General features: G+C 34.9%; 1 protein-coding gene across 4 annotated transcripts in view; it reads left to right on the top strand.

Moving 5' to 3' along the window:
• The first annotated feature begins 14,996 nt into the window (after positions 1-14,996).
• The window catches only part of abca1a (ATP-binding cassette, sub-family A (ABC1), member 1A), a 44,064-nt gene continuing 39,860 nt past the window's right edge, over positions 14,997-19,200 (top strand). For all 4 annotated transcript variants that reach the window (XM_051133616.1, XM_051132796.1, XM_051132031.1 and 1 more), the window contains exons 1-5: positions 14,997-15,160; positions 17,004-17,109; positions 17,747-17,840; positions 18,609-18,750; positions 18,837-18,955. In XM_051133616.1, coding sequence (XP_050989573.1) covers positions 17,044-17,109; positions 17,747-17,840; positions 18,609-18,750; positions 18,837-18,955 — 421 coding nt within the window. In that variant the 5' untranslated portion in view covers positions 14,997-15,160; positions 17,004-17,043. The remainder of the gene's footprint in view (positions 15,161-17,003; positions 17,110-17,746; positions 17,841-18,608; positions 18,751-18,836; positions 18,956-19,200) is intronic.

Raw genomic sequence — 19,200 nt, 5'->3', positions numbered from 1 at the left:
TTTCTATTTGACAGATGCATTCAGATTCCGGTGTTGTTTTGGTTACTCCTCTTTGCTTCTTAAAGGGACAGTTCACCCAAAAATGAAAATTCTGTCATTAATTACTCACTTTCAGGAGCTCACCATTTTTTTTTTTTTTTTTTATAAATACGACAAATCCTGCAATATCCATGTTTTTCCAGTGTTGTGAAACAGTAATGTCCCTCCAGTGACCAATATTTGAACTGTTTCCTCTCAATCTGCGCAATTTGGAATTCACAATGAGCTCACATATAGGGCTACTACTCACACAACGAGTTTACAGAATGAGAAATAATGAGATGGCACTGTGATCATCGCATGAGCTCATGTGTTGACTGGGTTATTGAAATGAAATACATGATGTGACTTATCTGGACTATAAACTATAAGTGGAGTGTTTATCTGTAGATCTTACTTTTGAGCTCCTGTTTTAATCATGTATGGTTGCTTGGCTCATGCTAAGCTTAGAGTCACATGACTACTTTGGACTATTTCAAAGTAAAAATGCATTCCAGTTTCCTTCAGAATTTTATTTATTTATTTATTTTCAAATTTAACAAGCATGCCATGTCCTTAAAAAAATGCTAAATTATCATTGTTTTGGCATATACATCGCATGTTGCACCACTAGGTGGCGCCATTGTCTGTGTTTTTTTTAGTTCTGTGCTGGTTAAAGCAATTTGAAGGTTAAAAAAACATTCCGGCTAGGAACACATTGTTCCTACAGCAGCTTAGATCCAGTATGAAGATATTGTTTAAGTTGAATTTTGAAGGATATGTTCATTTCTTTATGTAACCCCTAAAAGCATAATGCAAACATCAACGTTATGAAGAAGAGAATTCTTTTTATTTAGGATAAAACCGTGGGATTGAAAAATACACTCTCATATCTCTGTGATGCGAAAGGCATGTTTCACATGACTTCCTGTTTATTGCCAGTACATCCCTTACTCAGAACATCTTCCAAAATCTCCCTTCCTATTCCCTGTTGAATGAACCAGGCCCAGCTATTGACGTCTAAACCGGTAAAGACAGGAAAAAAACGACCCTTACTGCTACTGGGCATAGCAAAAAGATTTATGCATGCATAAAAGCTACGCTTGAGGTATGGAAACATAACAACGTCTTTGAAAGCCAAAAAAAGTCAATATTGTAGAAGATTATTTTGGTAGGACCTTCACAAATGCATAATTTAATGTACTAACAGCCTTCATTGAGAATTTGGTGGGTTATTTAGGCAAAGTGGAAGCTACCAAGTTCTGGGTGTCTGAGGGGGGGATGTTGAGTTCAGTCTGTCACGTGTGCACATGTACTGTATGACTCAAACCCCTCCCATACATCTATCCATCCAAACATAGCTCACATATAGTGCACCGTCACTCTCCTTTTACACAAGTGTCTGCTCGCATAGACCGTCTGGGAGGGTATCGATTTAAGTGTTATTTTGGTCTCCTCTCACTAACCTTCAAGGTCTTTGCAAGGTCAGTGTAATGCTCTGATGAGTCAACAGCTCCCTGTTCATCTGAACAACAATGCCAGGTCTGTTATTGCCAAGTATGACCTTTATGGGATGATTTATAGGGGGGAAAAGCTTGAATTTCATCTTATTGTGACAATAAACATTGTCACTTCTGTACATGGTTGAAAAAGATAAACAGGTACAATATTTATTGAATTGACACTGCATATATGAGCAAACAGAAACTCACCCCTCTGTCTCTTAATCACCAATAGCATATTTCAGAGTTGATTATATAATAATGATTGTTTTTAAGAAATATGTGATTAGGTTAAGCCCTAAGAGACCCACAACCATGACAGAGTTGAGAAAAACTGTAATGACACAATAGATGGCTTGTAACACAAAAAGCCTTTATGAGAACTCATATTACATCTGAGCTGGAGTTTGGCCGAACCCATGGGAGACTCCCAATTATATGATCTGATCAGCCTCATATTGAACTTGTGAGGTCTAATCTAATAGAGCATATGACTGTAGAAACACCATCTCTACAGTCATGCAATAGCGCAGACAGCATCATGCTCTGGGAATTCCTCTCTGTGGAAAGGAGAAGGATGTTAGGAAAAATGTTTCAGTACAAAGCGTACTGAAAAAGCTCCCTAAAGAGAATATGCTTTGAGTTCTGGGACTGGGAAGCTTAGTTTTATTCATCTCACAACAGGACAATGACCAGAGAAATGGCTACGACCCTAAAAGAGGAATGTCCTAGAGCGACAGTCAGGAGTCCAGACTGTGATCCAATTGAGCATCTGTGGAATGACATACAATTGCAGCTCACATTCAGTTCCCATCCAGTCTGATGGAGCGTGAGCAGCGCTGAAATTAAATTGACAGAATTTACAATGTCAAGATGTGCAATGCTGACAGAGACCTGAGCAAGAAAAAAATGCAACTACTGGCAAAGAAGCCTAGGAGTGGTATAAAAATGTATTTAATTTTGATATATTTGTAACCTATTTTTAAACAATTTATTTGATGTATTCAGTTTTCTTTCTTTCTTTCTTTTTCTTTTTTTTTTTAGATGCAAAAATTAAAGCATTATTAAATAATGCACAGATAATAATAAAAATAATACAAAAATATATTTGTAGTCTATTTTTAAAAAATGTATTTAATGTATTCAGTTTTCTTTTTTTGGAAATTGCAAAAATTAAATCATTATTAAAGCATTGATAATAAAAATATATATTTGCAACCTATTTTTAAACTATTTATTTAATATATTCAGTTTTCTTCTTTGCAAATTGCAAAAACTAAATTATTATTAAATAACGCATTGATAATAATAATAAAAATAATACAAAAAATATTTTTAACCTATTTTTAAACAATTTATTTAATGTATTCAGTTTTCTTTTTTTGCAAATTGCAAATATTAAATCATTATTAAATAATGCATAGATAATAATAATAATAAAAATAACAAAAATTATATCATTATTAAACAATGAATAGATAATAATAATAATAAAAATAACAAAAATTAAATCATTATGAAATAATGCATAGATAATAATAAAAATAATACCAAAATATATTTGTAACCTGTTTTTAAACAATTTATTTAATGTATTCAGTTTTCTTTTTCAAGTATATATCATAGTAATACATTGCATAAATAAATTCACACATACCATATGTACCTACTGCACAGATTTCAACATCCATCTGAAAACTTTTAAGACAATTTACCACATCTTAAATGTTGGCTACATGTTTGACTTCAATGTAACTTGTTTGATTTAAATGTAACTGGTGAACTTTGTGGCATCACAAAAAAAAAAAAAAAAAAAAAAACACGAGGGAATCAAAGGTTTAAGCAGTAATGTATGTTAAGCAATGTTTGTCTCAGATTCACATGAAGTTCATGAGGTTCACGTGAAGTGCCACTTACACATAGATTTCATCTGAATATGTCACATGGAATTGTGGGAACTTCATATATGAACCATTAGTTTCCCAAAATGCCACGTAGCCAAAATTGGACAAATCATATGGCAAACATTCATCATCCAAGATTTTATTTGTTTATATTTTCCAATTAAAAACACATAAAGACAGCATAAAATCTGACAAATCTTTTAGAATCATAATTTTATTTTTCTGTGAAAATCAATCTATGAATGCATATTAGGTTTGGTTAAGATAAAGTAGCCTTTTTTAAAAAACGAAAAATGACACACTTAGAGGTTCCTGCTTGCATGTGTACTATTAAGGTACAGGATATTCTTATTCATACATCAAAAATCACTGCTGACCACTGCTAATAAGCCTCACTGTATCTCTCTAAACAGTAAGTTGGAATCCAGGAAAGGCTGCAGTTCAAGTGTGCATGCAGTCAGCAATTTTGAGTCCTGTCGAGGGGCCCTACACCAGCCCTCCGGCTTCAAAACCCACACTGATGATGTTGGCAAAACACAGAGCGGCACAATCACATATGTTGTGAGCAGGGTGTTCTTGACAGCTGTTTTCCCTATGAATGTCCCTCTCTGTCTGACACCAGCTGCTAGGCTTTCAAGCACTGAGAGCACACATGTCATACAGAGGCTGTCAGACTTTACTTCTGACAGTTTAGCCACTGTTTTAAAATTTCTTCTGAAATATGGTTGAAATGTGGTGTAGGTTTAAGAGGGAATGTGCTGTTATGAGCCAAAAATGGAAGGTTTGCAAGTGGAAAAAAAGAAAATAATCATCTCCAGAATGCAAGACTTATCACACTGTGCTGTTATTATTAACGAAGTATTGTAGCATGATAGAAATCTCTTAATTCATATTTATATTGGTATAAAATATTCACATGGTAAGATTACAGTACATTAAGGCCAGATTTAGCTAAGAAAGAAAGAAAGAAACACACACACACACACACACACACACACACACACACAAGGGAATCAAAGGTTTAAGCAGTAATGTATGTTAAGCAATGTTTGTCTGGTTTTGAGCAAAGCTCAGATTCACATGAAGTTCATGAGGTTCAGGTGAAGTGCCACGTTCACATAGATTTCATCTAAATATGTCACATGGAAATGTGGGAACTTCATATATGAACCATTAGTTTCCCAAAATGCCACGTGGCCAAAATCAGACAAATCATATGGCAAACAATCATCATCCAAGATTTTATTTGTTTATATTTTCCAAATAATTTTTTTTTTTTTTTTTGCACCCTCAGATTCCAGATTTGCAAATAGTTGTATCTCGGCCAAATATTGTCCTATCCGAACAAAGCATACATTAATGAAAATCTTATTTATCAGCTTTCAGATTATGTATAAATCAATTCCATAAAATCCATAATCAATTTCATAAAATTGACCCCTATGACTGGTTTTGTGGTCCAGGGTCACATATTACTTTATTTTATAGAAAGCACAAGCACTTTTCTCAGCAAAACATTTCAAAATTAATTTAAAATGAACATTTTTTCAAGCTACAACAAACAGTTTTTTGGTCTTGTGTCTAATGCAATGACATTCAGACATTCAAGGAGGGTTATTATCGTTAAAATCATTATTTGAAATAAACAAACATTATCTGAAATATATATATATATATATATATATATATATATATATATATATATATATATATATATATATATAGGCAAAATTTTTCATTTTCATTTAGTTTAGATTGATGCTAAAATAAATAAAACTAAAAACCAAAACTTAATAATTTAAACAAAAATAAACACACTAAAAATGTTAAAAATATAATATATAAATAATAATAAAATAAACTCTGTAACACTTTGGTCCCATTAGTTAATGTTAGTAAATGTATTAACTAACATGAATGACACTTATTATAGTATATAGTATATAGTATATAGTAATGAATGATACATTTATTACACTATTTATTCATCTTTATTCATGTTAAATAATGAAAAGAAAAAACATTCATTGTTAGTTCATGTTAACAGTGCATTAACAAACACAACTTTTGCTTTGCATTAGTAAATGCTGAAATTATTAACTAAGATTAATAAATGCTGAAGTATTGTTCATTCTCAGTCCATGTTAACTAAAGCACTCATGCTAACTATAAACCTAATCGCAAAGTGTTACCATAAAATCTATTCACAATATTAACAATAATAACATATCTGAACCTTAGTGTCCAAAAGTATTTAAATACTATTAGTGCCGTTGTATGTTTTAAGCATGCACAAATATAACCTATTTTAAACAAACATCCTTTGACCCACTGAAGGCCATGTAAGATCTCTGATCGATGTTACACAGAATCAGTAGGCTAAGTGGCAAATAGTTCAGCTGAAACTATTGAGAATCCCTTTGGTGGAACAGTATTACCCTGAAATCTTCCCTCTGTGACCAGGTCATGGACAAAAATGCTGTTTTGCCATACAGGAATAATATAATAATAATAATAACTTTATTTTTATATAGCGCCTTTAAAGCAGTTTCTCAAGGCGCTGTACATGATAAAACAAACAAGTAAGAATCCAACACACACATAATAACCAAATAAAATCAAACTAAGATATAAAAATCTAAACGGTTAAGAAAAACCTAACCTAAAAAAATGAGTTTTTAAGTAAGTTTTAAAAATACTTATATTCTGTGCATCTCTAATTTGTGGAGGGAGCGCGTTCCAGAGCTGAGGGGCGTAGGAAGAGAAAGCCCTGTCCCCTACAGAGCGCAAACGTGTTGACGTGTTGTGATGATCGTAAGTGACGCTTGGGTGAATATGAGATTAAAAGTGCAGACAAATATTGAGGGGCCAGACCATGCAGTGCCTTATATGGAAGCATAAGGATTTTAAAATCTATTTGGAACCTGACCGGAAGCCAGTGCAAAGACTTAAGAATTGGTGTAATGTGGTCATTTTTCCTGGCACCAGTCAGGATCCTAGCAGCTGAGTTCTGCACATCCTGCAACTTAGTAAGTGTGGTTTTATGAACCCCAACAAGAAGTGCATTGCAATAATTGGTGCGAGAAAAAACAAAGGTATTAATAAGCCTTTCAGTCACAGAGAAGGACAGCACAGAACGGAGTCTAGCAAAATCTCTGCACTGTAAAAAATGATTCTGAGTTTTAGTCAGGTGGACAAGTTAAATCATGTCCTGTCAACTTGCAGTGTCTCACTACACAATAGGACGAGTTGGAACAACCCCAACTTCAATAGGAACTGAAAACTTAAAATAACATGTTCATATAACAACAAAACATAGGTTCTATCAACTTTCTGTGTAATGCACATGTGCCAGATACTCTACGTCATGATGACATGCTTTTTTAACGAAGTTGAGACAGACGCAGATAATTAATGATTAATTAAGTGATGACTGATCATTATTGTAGACACCTGATGTTAACAAGCAGAATCACCAAAGGAGAAAAATCACAATTTTTAAGCAACCATTATAGTGATCAGTATTTGCATTAGTTGGGCTCTTGACACTTACATTTTTAACTTTAAATTTTCTTTGGCTACTGTGACTGTGTTAAAACAGCCAGACAAGCCAAGAGCACAAGTCATCAGGTGGTGATGATTATGTTTTAACATAATCATTTTTTGATCTGAATCATTGAACTCATTTGGAGTTTAATTTTTGAGTTATATTTCCTTTATTGCGAATATAACTCAGAGATTAGACTCTAAACAAATTCAGTGATTATAGTCAAATAAATATTGTCTTGAATAATTAGTGTCAGCCTTGTGATTGCACAACAAAAGATCCTGTCTTTTTTATACGTTTTAGGAGAATTTCTTACAAGCTGTTGTGATTTAAAAAAAAAAAAAAAAACCTTTCTGAAGAAGTCTCTTTGTTTAGGTACACACAGACATCAAGAACCAGTGTATGAATCTCAACAACGGTGACAAACAGCATAGTCAGATAAACAGATCAACTCTGAACATCACAAAACAAGCTATTGGTCCATGTTTGGTCTCAATTGTTAACCTCTCTCTAAAGTTGGGCCAGGTCCCTAGGTGTTTTAAACATGCTGTGGTTCAGCCTCTCTTGAAAAAGAGTAATCTTGATGTTACATCGTTGAACAGCTATAGGCCTATCTCTAAACTGCCCTTCATTTCCAAAATTTTGGAAAAGGCTGTAGCAATGCAGTTGAATGATATTCTGGAAACTCATAACATTTATGACAAATTTCAATCAGGCTTTCGTAAAAATCATTCTACTGAAACTGCCCTACTTAGGGTCTCTAATGACATTTTGATGGCCGCAGATGCAGGTGAATGTTCCGTGTTGGCTATGTTAGATCTCAGTGCAGCGTTTGACACTGTGGATCACTGCACTTTGATTAATAGATTACATTCTTTAGTAGGTATTTCGGGATCAGCTCTGGATTGGTTTTCATCTTATCTGTCCGACAGGACTTTTTCTGTATCTGTTGGATCCTTTATGTCTGATTCTGTTCCTTTGTCCTGCGGTGTGCCACAAGGTTCTGTGCTTGGCCCTCTGTTGTTTAGCCTGTATATGCTTCCTCTTCGCAAGATTATTAACAGTTTTAAAATAATATCTTATCATCTATATGCTGATGACATTCAACTATTTATTTCTTTTAGACCTGACAGTCTAGATAAACTGTCAGTTCTGCAGGATTGTTTAATCTCCATTATTAAATGGATGGCAAACAATTTTTTGCAACTCAATAAGGATAAAACTGAAATGATGATCTTTGCTCCTGACAATATTACACAGGTTTTGGGGGTTTCAGCTACTTCAGATCACAGCGAAATAAGAAATCTAGGTGTTATTTTTGATAGAGCCATATGTTTTAACAGTCATGCAAAGTCTGTAGTTCGCTCATGTTTTTTCCATCTCAGGAACACTGCTCAGATTAGATCGGTGGTCTCAAGAAAAGAGATGGAGATGCTTGCTCATGCCTTCATCTCGTCACGATTGGACTATTGCAATGTTCTGTATACTTGTTTGAATAAGTCTTCTTTGGAGCGACTACAAGTTGTACAGAATGCAGCTGCAAGGCTTTTGACTGGTACTAGTAAGTGGTCTCATATAAGACCTGTACTCAAGGACCTTCATTGGCTTCCAGTTGAATTCAGAGTGCAGTTTAACATTTTAGTTATCACTTATAGAGCCTTGCATGGTCAGGCACCTCTCTATACTCAGGATCTTTTACATAAACATTCACCGGGTCGGTTTTTAAGGTCTTCTGACCTGGACCTTTCAACTGTCCCTAGAACACGTCTTAAGACTAAAGGTGATCGTGCTTTTTGTTCTGTGGCACCGAGGCTTTGGAACTCTCTTCCATTAGCACTGAGAACTATGGGTTCTGTCAATTCTTTTAAAAAACACCTGAAGACGCATCTTTTTGGACTTGCTTTTAATTAACAGCAATGGTTGCCTGTTAGTTTATTTCTGTGAAGATTGGTTTTGTGTGTTGTTTTATGGTAGATCTTATTGTATGCATGTTTGATCCGTTTTATTGACAGTTTGTAAAGCACTTTGTGACTCCTTGTCTGTGAAAGGTGCTATATAAATACATTTTACTTACTTACTTACTGATTGGCAACAACATGCTTTTTAATTGATACAGTTCGTTGGCTCAATTTACTGCAAGTTATTTCAACAACTACATATAAGTTGAGTGAACATAACACCTAGTGTTTGCTAAACTTAAAGTCAATGCAACAAAATGACTTGACTAAGTCAAGTTGTGTCAACTAATCATTTTTTACAGTGTGAGATGATAAAAAGAGGTCTTAACAATGTGCTGCACATGACTGGAATCAAATATTACTCCTACATTTTTTAATTTAGTTTGTGACAATACAGCCTTCTTAACACTCTGCGGTATAAAATTCAATTACATTTAGAAATAAGTTAATGTTTTGACATTTTAGCGTTGTTGTGTAACTATATCTGTGCTTCTATCACGACGTAATATTTTCAGCATCACACCTGCGGCTGGCCAATAAGCGCTCTTCCTCCGACCAGCTGTATTAACTGGCCTGACTTCAATTCAGCTTCATACCAGGAACTAACTACTTGTATTCAGTGAATGCATAGCTGTAAAACCATCACATGCCTTAGGGCTAACGATCACGTAAACGCCGCAGTCGAGAAGCTTCGTGTCGAGTGACGTCACGTCCCCTTTCACCCAGTTTCTGCTGCTCGCGTTCTGACGCGAGGTTACTCTCGGTCATTGCAGTACTGCAGAGCGCTGGATGTCGTAGATTTACATACGTCTTAGACTAATAATGTCATTACCTGTGGGTTTTATACATTTAACACACTTAATGTACTTCATAAATGCGTTTGGTTTAATGTATAGTGGCGTGCGTGTAGCGGAAAGAGTTCAACCGGGTGACAAAGTCAAAGAACGAATCGATTAAGGTGAAGAAACGTCGAATAAAATGTATAATACGTTAATATATTCTTTAAAAAGCAAGATGTTATGATGCCCGAATATACAGAACTATATTTATCCAGCACCCCCTCCCCCTCGCGGGGTTACTATCGGACAAACCGACTCTTTGTGCTCAGCTGCTGAGAGGAGAGGGAAAATAAGTGATGATATTCGCTTCCCCCGGCGAAATATTGTTTGACTCCGCATAATTATCTTATTTTAAGGCATTTTAGACTGCTACATTGCTAGAAACTCGCAGCGCAAACGTTTTTTTTCCTCTGATTTTGAAAATGTACTGATCATGTTTTTTAAAAACGTTTTCTGGTTGTGTCATACTGGTTCTGTGTTTTAAGAGACCCCAGGTATCATAATTGACATGTAGGCTAATAATGGTGCCACAAAACATCGTTTTTTTTAGCATAAGACAACAGAAACGCACCGTTTGTTTGTATAACGTTATAAGCAATGGATCCGTTCGCATGCAAAGGCAGCAATTTGCTGCTGTGCAATACCGAAGTGCGTGCTCTTAAAAGGGCAACAGGTTTTGCAGGTCATGCTGGGAACTGTATGTGTGCCGGTGCTATAACCTAAAAACCAACTGAAGCAGTAAACAGTTCATCTTCTCATTACGTGTCAGTTGATAAGTGACTTAACAGTAACATAACAGAAGTGTTGTTACATGCAGTGGCATTGCTTTACAGTGACCAGGTGAGGATGACCCTTTAAAAACACTGTGGTAGTGCCACGGTAATACCACCATACTGAATTGTTAGCATATGTGACCCTGGATCACAAAACCAGTCATAAGTGTCATTTTTTCAAAATTGAGATTTATACGTCATATTAAAGCTGGATAAATAAGCTTTTCATTAGGATGGGACAATATTTGACCGAGATACAACTATTTAAAAATCTGAGGGTGCAAAAAAATCTAAATATTGAGAAAATTGCCTTTGAAGTTTTTCAAATAATGTTCTTAACAATGTATATTACTAATCAAAAGTTTTCATACATTTACAGTAGGAATTTTACAAAATATCTTCATGGAACATGATCTTTACTTAATTTCCTAATGATTTTTGCCATAAAAGAAAAATCAATAATTTTGACCCATACCATGTATTTTTGGCTATTGCTACAAATATAACCCAGCGGCTTAAGACTGGTTTTGTGGTCCAGGGTCACATATTTGTCTGTATAGTTCAGATAGTCACAATGAGGGTGAATAAAAAAAAAAAAAAAAACTCTTTAATTTTTGCATGAACTGCTCCTTTAAGTCCCCCCAACTCAGATCACATGTCTACTGAGTTTACCACAGTCTGAATATTAAACTTCCTCTCTTAGCTCTCCAGACCCGATTGTGGTTTCCTTTGTGAAGAGTCTTCACATGTCACGCTCAGATGCTGTTTATTTCTTTCTCGTTCCTCGCTCTCGTTCTCTGTGTCAACAGTACAGTGTCACCCCTGATGCTCAACTCCACAAAACTGGCAGAGGATACTGGGGCAGGAGGGCAGCGTTGTTCAATTGGCTGCCTCATGGCCTGTGTGACCACAGAGAGGTGAACGGCATGAAAAACAGGATGAAAGTGTTTATCACATGACCAGAAACACAAAAGGCACAATGTTACCTACCCCTCAGTCAAATCAGTATCACAGTGTTCTTTTTGACTGTGTGGTTAGAAACAGACAGGCCGGATTCTGCTTGCTTGATTCACAGTGTCACTTATTATACTGAAAACAGCAATTATCAATATAGATTTACTAGTTTAAAAGTGTATGGTTTGTTAGGACAGGACAATATTTGGTAGAGATACAACTATTTGAAAATCAGGAATCTGAGGGTGCAAAAAAATCTAAAAACTGAGAAAATCACCTTTAAAATTGTCCAAATGAAGTTCTTAGCAATGTATATTACTAATCAAAAATTAAGTTTTGATATATTTATGGAAAATTTACAAAATATCTTCATGGATCATGTTCTTTACTTCATAATGATTTTTGGCATAAAAAAATTGCTATTGCTACAAATATACCCAAGCAAAGACTGGTTTTGTGGTCCAGGGTCACATATATAAAATCCCGATAGTGAAAGTTATATGTACATATATGTCAACAATATATGATGTCCAAAAATTGTTACATATACATATTTGTATGGGCTACATATATATGTTAATATATGAAATTGTTACAACTTCTAAAAGGTTTCATATATTTTTACTTCATATGACAATATATTTCATATGTGGTAATTTAATTAACTGGTAGTTGACGTGCATGCATATTTTGTGAAATACTTTGGGTAGTTGAAATGCTATACTCCAACACAACATTTTACGCCCTCATATTAAAAAAATACATTTTAAAAGTTCATCCTATTGTAAGCTATATTGCTATAAAAAGAGTTTAAAATTGTGTAAAAGAAATGTGGATTACTTATTATTAGTCAGATATACACTTTCCTTAATGCATAAAGTTTATCCTAAATGTGATGTGATGTGTGTCAACTACACAGATGCATTTCATTAATGGATGACTTTTCATGGTTATCCAGACCAGTGATGCAGAAAGTCCATGGAATAGGTAAACATAATGCATTTCCTTTATCTGTAAGTTTGAGAATAGACAAACTTAACATGACTTAAAGGGATAGTTCACTTAAAAATTAAAATTCTGTCATTAATTACTCACCCTTATGTGTTACAGACCCGTAAGACCTTCGTTTAACTTCGGAACACAAATTAGGACATTTTTGATGAAATCCTAGAGCTTTCTGACCCTGCATAGACAGCAAGGGTACTACCCCGTTCAAGGCCCAGACATGTTGTAAGGACATTGTTAAAATGGTTCATGACATCAGTCATTCAACCGTAATTTTATGAAGCTATGACAATACTATTTTGTGTGCAAAGAAAATAAAAATAACGGTTTTATTTTTAGAAGACTATTTTGTCAGTGTCCTTACTATGTTTCTGTGCCTTGACCTGTGCCTCTATGCAGGGTCAGAAAACTCTCGGATTTCATCAAAAATATCTTAATTTGTATTTCGAAGATAAACGAAGGTCTTACGGGTTTGGAACGACATGAGGGTAAGTAATTAATGACAGAATTTTCATTTTTGGGTGAACTATCCCTTCCAAAGATTCGGTATTAAAAATAGAAGCTGACTTTAAACTTTCATCATGCACCACCTGTGCTGTGTTTTTAATACTATGTATTATATATTGAGTAATATGTGGATTTCTAGGGCACTTTATCAATTAAATTCCTAATCTAGTGCTATATATCTGTCTTGCTCGGTATCTTCACTCAAGGCCCAGCTCTGGGTTATGTCTAAGTGTTTTACAGCCTGCCTTCATTTCTCAGAGGTCATGATGACCTGGAGAGAAGATATGTCCCTTTTTTCTCCAATTCTTTCATTCCTAAGAGAAATCGGTGTGGGTAGACGTTGTTATGTGTGCAGAAAAACACTTCGGTAGTTGCTTGACAAAAAACAAATGTAGGATACTCGATTTTAGATTTGGCTAGTTATCTGTGCTGAGAGAAAAACATCCTAATATACTTTGCGAACAGTTTAACTAGCTTAACACCAGCTTGGCTAGTCTGTGAGACCATCTTAAACCAGCGAAAACCAGCAAACCATCTAAAGCTGGTTTAAGATATTACCATATAATGCACTATATGCTGAAAAATGTACTCACTTCATCACCATTTTTACATCTGAACATATCTGAAAATAAGCTAGGCTGAACACAGCAAACGTTCATATACAATTGAGGTCAAAATTTTACATACACCTTGCAGAATCTGAAAAATGTTAATTATTTTACCAAAATGCATGTTATTGACCTGAATAAGAGATTTCACATAAAAGACATTTACATATAGTCCACAAGAGAAAATAATAGTTGAATTTATAAAAATGACCCTGTTCAAAAGTTTACATATGCCTGATTTTTAATACTGTGTTGTTACCTGAATGATCCCACAAATTCTTTGGTTTTTTTCAGCATTTTTGTGTATTTGAACCCTTTCCAACAATGACTGTATGATTTTGAGATCCATCTTTTCACACTGAGGACAACTGAAGGACTCATATGCAACTATTACAGAAGGTTCAAACACTCACTGATGCTCCAGAAGGAAAAACAATGCATTAAGAGCCGGTGGTGTAAACTTTTAGAATTTGAAGATCAGGGTAAATCTAACTTATTTTGTCTTCTGGGAAACATGTAAGTATCTTCTGTAGTTTCTGAAGGGCAGTACTAACTGAATAAATATGATGTTTAGGCAGAATAAGAAAAATGTACACATCATCATTCTGTTCAAAAGTTTTCACCCTCACGCTCTTAATGCATTGTTTTTCCTTCCGGAGGATCAGTGAGCATTTGAACCATCTGTAATAGTTACACATGAGTCCCTCAGTTGTCCTCAGTGAAAAAGATGAATCTCAAAATCACACAACCATTGTTGGAAAGACTTCAAATACACAAAAATGCTGAAAAACCAAAAAAATTGTGGGATCTGAAGGATTTTTCTGAAGAGCAGCAGGCAGTTTAACTGTTTAGGACAATGAAGGGACTTGTGAACAACTATCACTAAACAAAAAACAACACAGCTGTGGATCATTCAGGTAACAACACAGTATTAAGAATCAAGTGTATGTAAACTTTTGAACAGGGTCATTTTTATAAATGCAACTATTATTTTCTCTTGTGGACTTGAACGTCTTTTGTGAAATATCATATTCAGGTCAGTACTAAATCAAAAATAACATGCATTTTCTACAAGCCCTCTAATTTTGGTAAAGTAATTACCATTTTGCAGATTCTGCAAGGTGTATGTAAACTTTTGACCTCAACTGTATTTGCAAGGCCATATAATAGATTAGGCCATATAATAAATATTAAACGCATAATATTTATAGTATAAACGAACATGTAGCTTAAGATGAACAAAATTAAGTAAAATAACGGATTTTGAGTGAATCCGCGTTGCCCTTTTAAGAGCTGTTTTGGGTCCGCACGTGCTTTCCATATATGGAGGCTCGAAGACAAACAGCAGCGCGTTTGACCGACAGTAACCTCGCACATCGATATAAAAGGATGGAGGAGAGCAAAAAGGTCCGTCCATAAGAGCACAAAGCACCACCAGTACAATATCGCTTTGAGAGAGTTAGAACAGCTGTTTTTTCTCTCATCTCAAAAGGATTTACAGTTTATATGCAATAAGGAATAATCACTTCGGAGAACGATATAACGGTGAGTAACGCTGGCTTTCTTTCTTTCTTTTATTTTTTTTTTTTTTGGAGCAGTGAGCTGTGTCAAGTGTAATTTTATACTAATTTATAAATCAATAATATTTTAAATACCATGCTAATTATGTCAGAAACACGCTTTTGTTGTTTTTCCAATAAACTACGCAAACGCGCATTTGTGTCTTTTTATCGTAAACACTTTGGTGAGTTGCGATGCGCTGAAGCTTGGTGGCAGTCGTTTTTGTTGTAATCAGATTACACGTTGACACTTTTTATCTTTTAGTAATTATGCTTGGTAAGCAAATGAATATTTCAACCTGCTAATTCTTTAAGCAGAAACGCGCTGTTGTTGTTTTTCTTAAGAACTTACACGATTGTGTCTTTAAACACTTGATGAGTTTTGATGTTTTAAATGCTTTGCTGCAGATATGTATGTTGAAGTGTTGTGTATTACTGACTGTTGTTGGCATTCACAATCTATTAAGAAAATGACAAGTTGGACAAAGAAGACTGTAAGTGCTCGCGTGTCGCTCCAGCATCTGTTGGTAAACGAGTCTGCGCGAAATGACCGAGAGTAACCTCTCCTCTGCGGAACAATGAAAAGCACACTGAGCTCCTCAACTCTTTTGCATCTTTAAAACATCATGTGTATAAACACTTTTGATGGTCAAAACAGCGGTTTAGGTCTATAGCTCGGTGTATAAATCGCTGTCATTTCGTATTTTGCTTCACAGTGGCAAGATTGTGTATAGTAAACAAATATGTGAAAGACTGTTCTTCTTACATCATATCTTGCTTTAACATATTTTCAGTCAGTCGTGACGGACATGCTTATTTTTCACGCCTTTTAAGCCTAAAAACTGACACTTGGTGTGTAAGTGCAAGCATATTGACAGACTTAGGGTACGATGCGAGCGATGCGAGAGAAACGGTATGATGAAGAAAATGGTAAACAAGACGAAAAATAATAAAAATGAACGCGTCCGCTAGGGACGCTCTTTATGATATTCTGTTTGAAAACCAAAAGAATATAACGCAAATGACCTAACACAGTGCCATATCTGTACAAACTGTACAAATGACAAAAGTAAAACAGGCTGCTAATGAATGATAAATGGTTCAGTGACAAATTAAGGTGATTTTTTTTTTCTTGCCACATGACAGGAACGTGTCTTTTGGGTGATGGTTATGCCACATTGTTTATATGGTGGACAAAATTTTAAACATTAATTAAATATACATGTGAGAAATAGTCTTATAATAGCATTTTTGAATAACTTAATAGATGCAGAAAAAATGTACATGTAATTTCCTCTAATATAGACTTGACTCATACATTTAGGTAAGAATGCTAACTATTTAGATTATTTAAAAATGCATTACTAAACAATTTAAGTTAAACACCAGTTGGACATCATCATGGACATATTTATGATTCAGTTCATTATGCAATGTACCAACCCACATACTGACACTGTACACTGTTTCCTCTCACTCCTTGTAATTTTCTGTACGAGATAAGATAAGCTACTATATCAATGCCAAAACTTTCTGTTTCAATTACTATTTTACCTTGCTAACATTTTCTAGTCATAGTTATACAACCTACTTAATTTTTTATCTTAATTATCAAAAATACATGAAGAAATCAGGTGAAATGTTAAAGGGAAATTCTAACGATCCGTAAACTGTTTACTTGTCCTGATGTCTCTGTTTACTTTAATGCAACTCTGTCCTTTATTATAAAAGTCCCACTTTGATAAAGGATGCATAGATAGCTGACTGATCAAATTGAGCTTGGCATCTTTAGCTTTATCTCTTTTGTTTGCTTCTTATTGTCTTGCCAGTTGCAGAGAGGAGGCACGGACAGTTTGGATCCGTGGCAAGATGGCTGTCTCCACTCAGTTGGGTTTGCTGTTGTGGAAGAACTTCACTTACCGACGGAGACAAACTGTAAGTTCACACCAAATGCATTTAGCAACTGAGTAATAAAAATAACAATATAAACAAAAATGTTGCATATGCAACAAAACGAATCCCTTTTGAAACATATGGAGTCCCCAGGCTCCATTTTGTTTGTTCGGTGACATCTGTGAGGTTCGGGGGTCACCAACAGATACGGCATTATACGACTCACCAACCCCCGTATTCAAAGCAATGAATAAATACATAAATAAAAAGACAAACTACTTAGGATTTGTAATCATTCGGAACATTTTATTGTGTAGTGCTGCAGTAGAGATTTTAAGATGTATTAGTGAAATATTTGTTATTGAATTACTAATCGTACTTAATGTAAAATGATAGAGAAACTGCTCTTATCAGACTTTTCTTAAAGAAATAACATCCTGTCAGTGAATGTACATACAACATATGAACAGGAGGTTCAGCAAATGAACTAGATTGTCAACAGGAAAGCCGTCAACCGTCACGATAAACTGGATTTTCTGGACTTCACTAGAAGAGTTTATTCATGATATGTAAATAGCAGATATGATGTGTTGAATTCAAATTAAAGTTCGGAACCAAAACAATCTGGGATGATTAACAAACGAGTAAATATCACACTATTGTGTGCATTCCTTTCCAGATTCAGCTGCTGATCGAGATCATATGGCCACTCTTCATCTTTTTCATCTTGATATCTGTCAGACTCCACTATCCTCCATACGAACAACATGAATGTAAGTTGCCTAAGATTGCTTTTCCCAAAACGCAAGCACAAAATGAATGCAAATGCATATGTGATTTGAGCTTAGATTAATCTTTACTTGCCCTATAAATCTGATTAAATAAACTAAACTAGATTAACTAAGTAAGGTCTGGTCTATATCAATTTGATTGCATTCTTCTAAAGCCTGTTAACTACTTTTTAAAAGCAAATGGTTTGCACCGAAGAGCTGAAAATATTCTGAATGCGTTTTATTTAATGTCTTCTTGTGTCACCACGTCTTACTTCATTCAAGCGTCAATATTTGCTCCTCTTTGGAAATCACACAGTCCCCAGGGGAGGTCAAGGACAGCAAAACAGCTCCAGGAACAGCATGAAATTTTATATATCACAAGATCTCTAAAACCCAGTTTTCTTGCAGCGTGTCAGTTCCTGTACTTTGAACTATTTCGGAGTTAGTTTCAAATCAGAAAACGAGAACCCGGAAGAATAGCAAGAAGAAAATGTTACAGTATGTATATAGTTTGTGAAAACATATGCTCTTTAAACAGAATTTATTTAAGGGAAATGATTTCTGCAGGGATGCTTCCAGGAATTGTGTGTGCAACCTGTGCAAACCATTGCATAATTACTCTGTGCACATTGCTCCAAATAAAGCTAACTTTATTTTATTGCATTACATACATCAGATTGGAGAAATGTGGTTGCACTTTCTTGTTGGTTTCATAACTGTTGAAGATTTAATCTCAAACATTTGTTGTAAATCTGATTTCCTTTTCAGGCCACTTTCCCAACAAGGCCATGCCATCCGCGGGGACATTACCATGGGTTCAGGGCATCATCTGCAATGCCAACAACCCCTGCTTTCGCTACCCGACCCCTGGAGAGACACCCGGGGTAGTGGGCAACTTCAATGACTCAATGTAAGTATACTGACTTTTGGGTCTCCATTGGATTTTACAGACTATATATACATATCCTTCATATATGTCACTGTCATCATTCGCAGCATCTCACGACTTTTCATCGATGCCAAGAAGATTCTTCTCTACAGCCAACATGACAAGAGCTTTGAAGGTTTCAAAGGACTCGTCCGGGCCTTGAGAAAACTGCAGAGAAACACTGAAGGTACGTCAAAAAAATGTGTAAAATCACTAATAATGTGAAATATTATTATATTTTAAAATAACCATTCTCTATGTGAATATATTGTAAAATGTAATTTATTTCTGTCTTGCAAAACTGAATTTTTAGCACCATTACTTCAGTCTTCAGTGTCATATAAAACCATGACAAAAAAATGTTCAGTTTTTTTTTTTTTTTGATGAAATAAAGTTCAAAAGAACAACATTTCTTTAAAATAGAAATCTTTT

Source organism: Labeo rohita, chromosome 1 (genome assembly GCF_022985175.1).
Source record: "Labeo rohita strain BAU-BD-2019 chromosome 1, IGBB_LRoh.1.0, whole genome shotgun sequence".
Lineage (NCBI taxonomy): Eukaryota > Metazoa > Chordata > Actinopteri > Cypriniformes > Cyprinidae > Labeo > Labeo rohita.
Note: the sequence above shows the minus strand (reverse complement) of the source record. Positions and strands in the feature narration are given on the sequence as shown.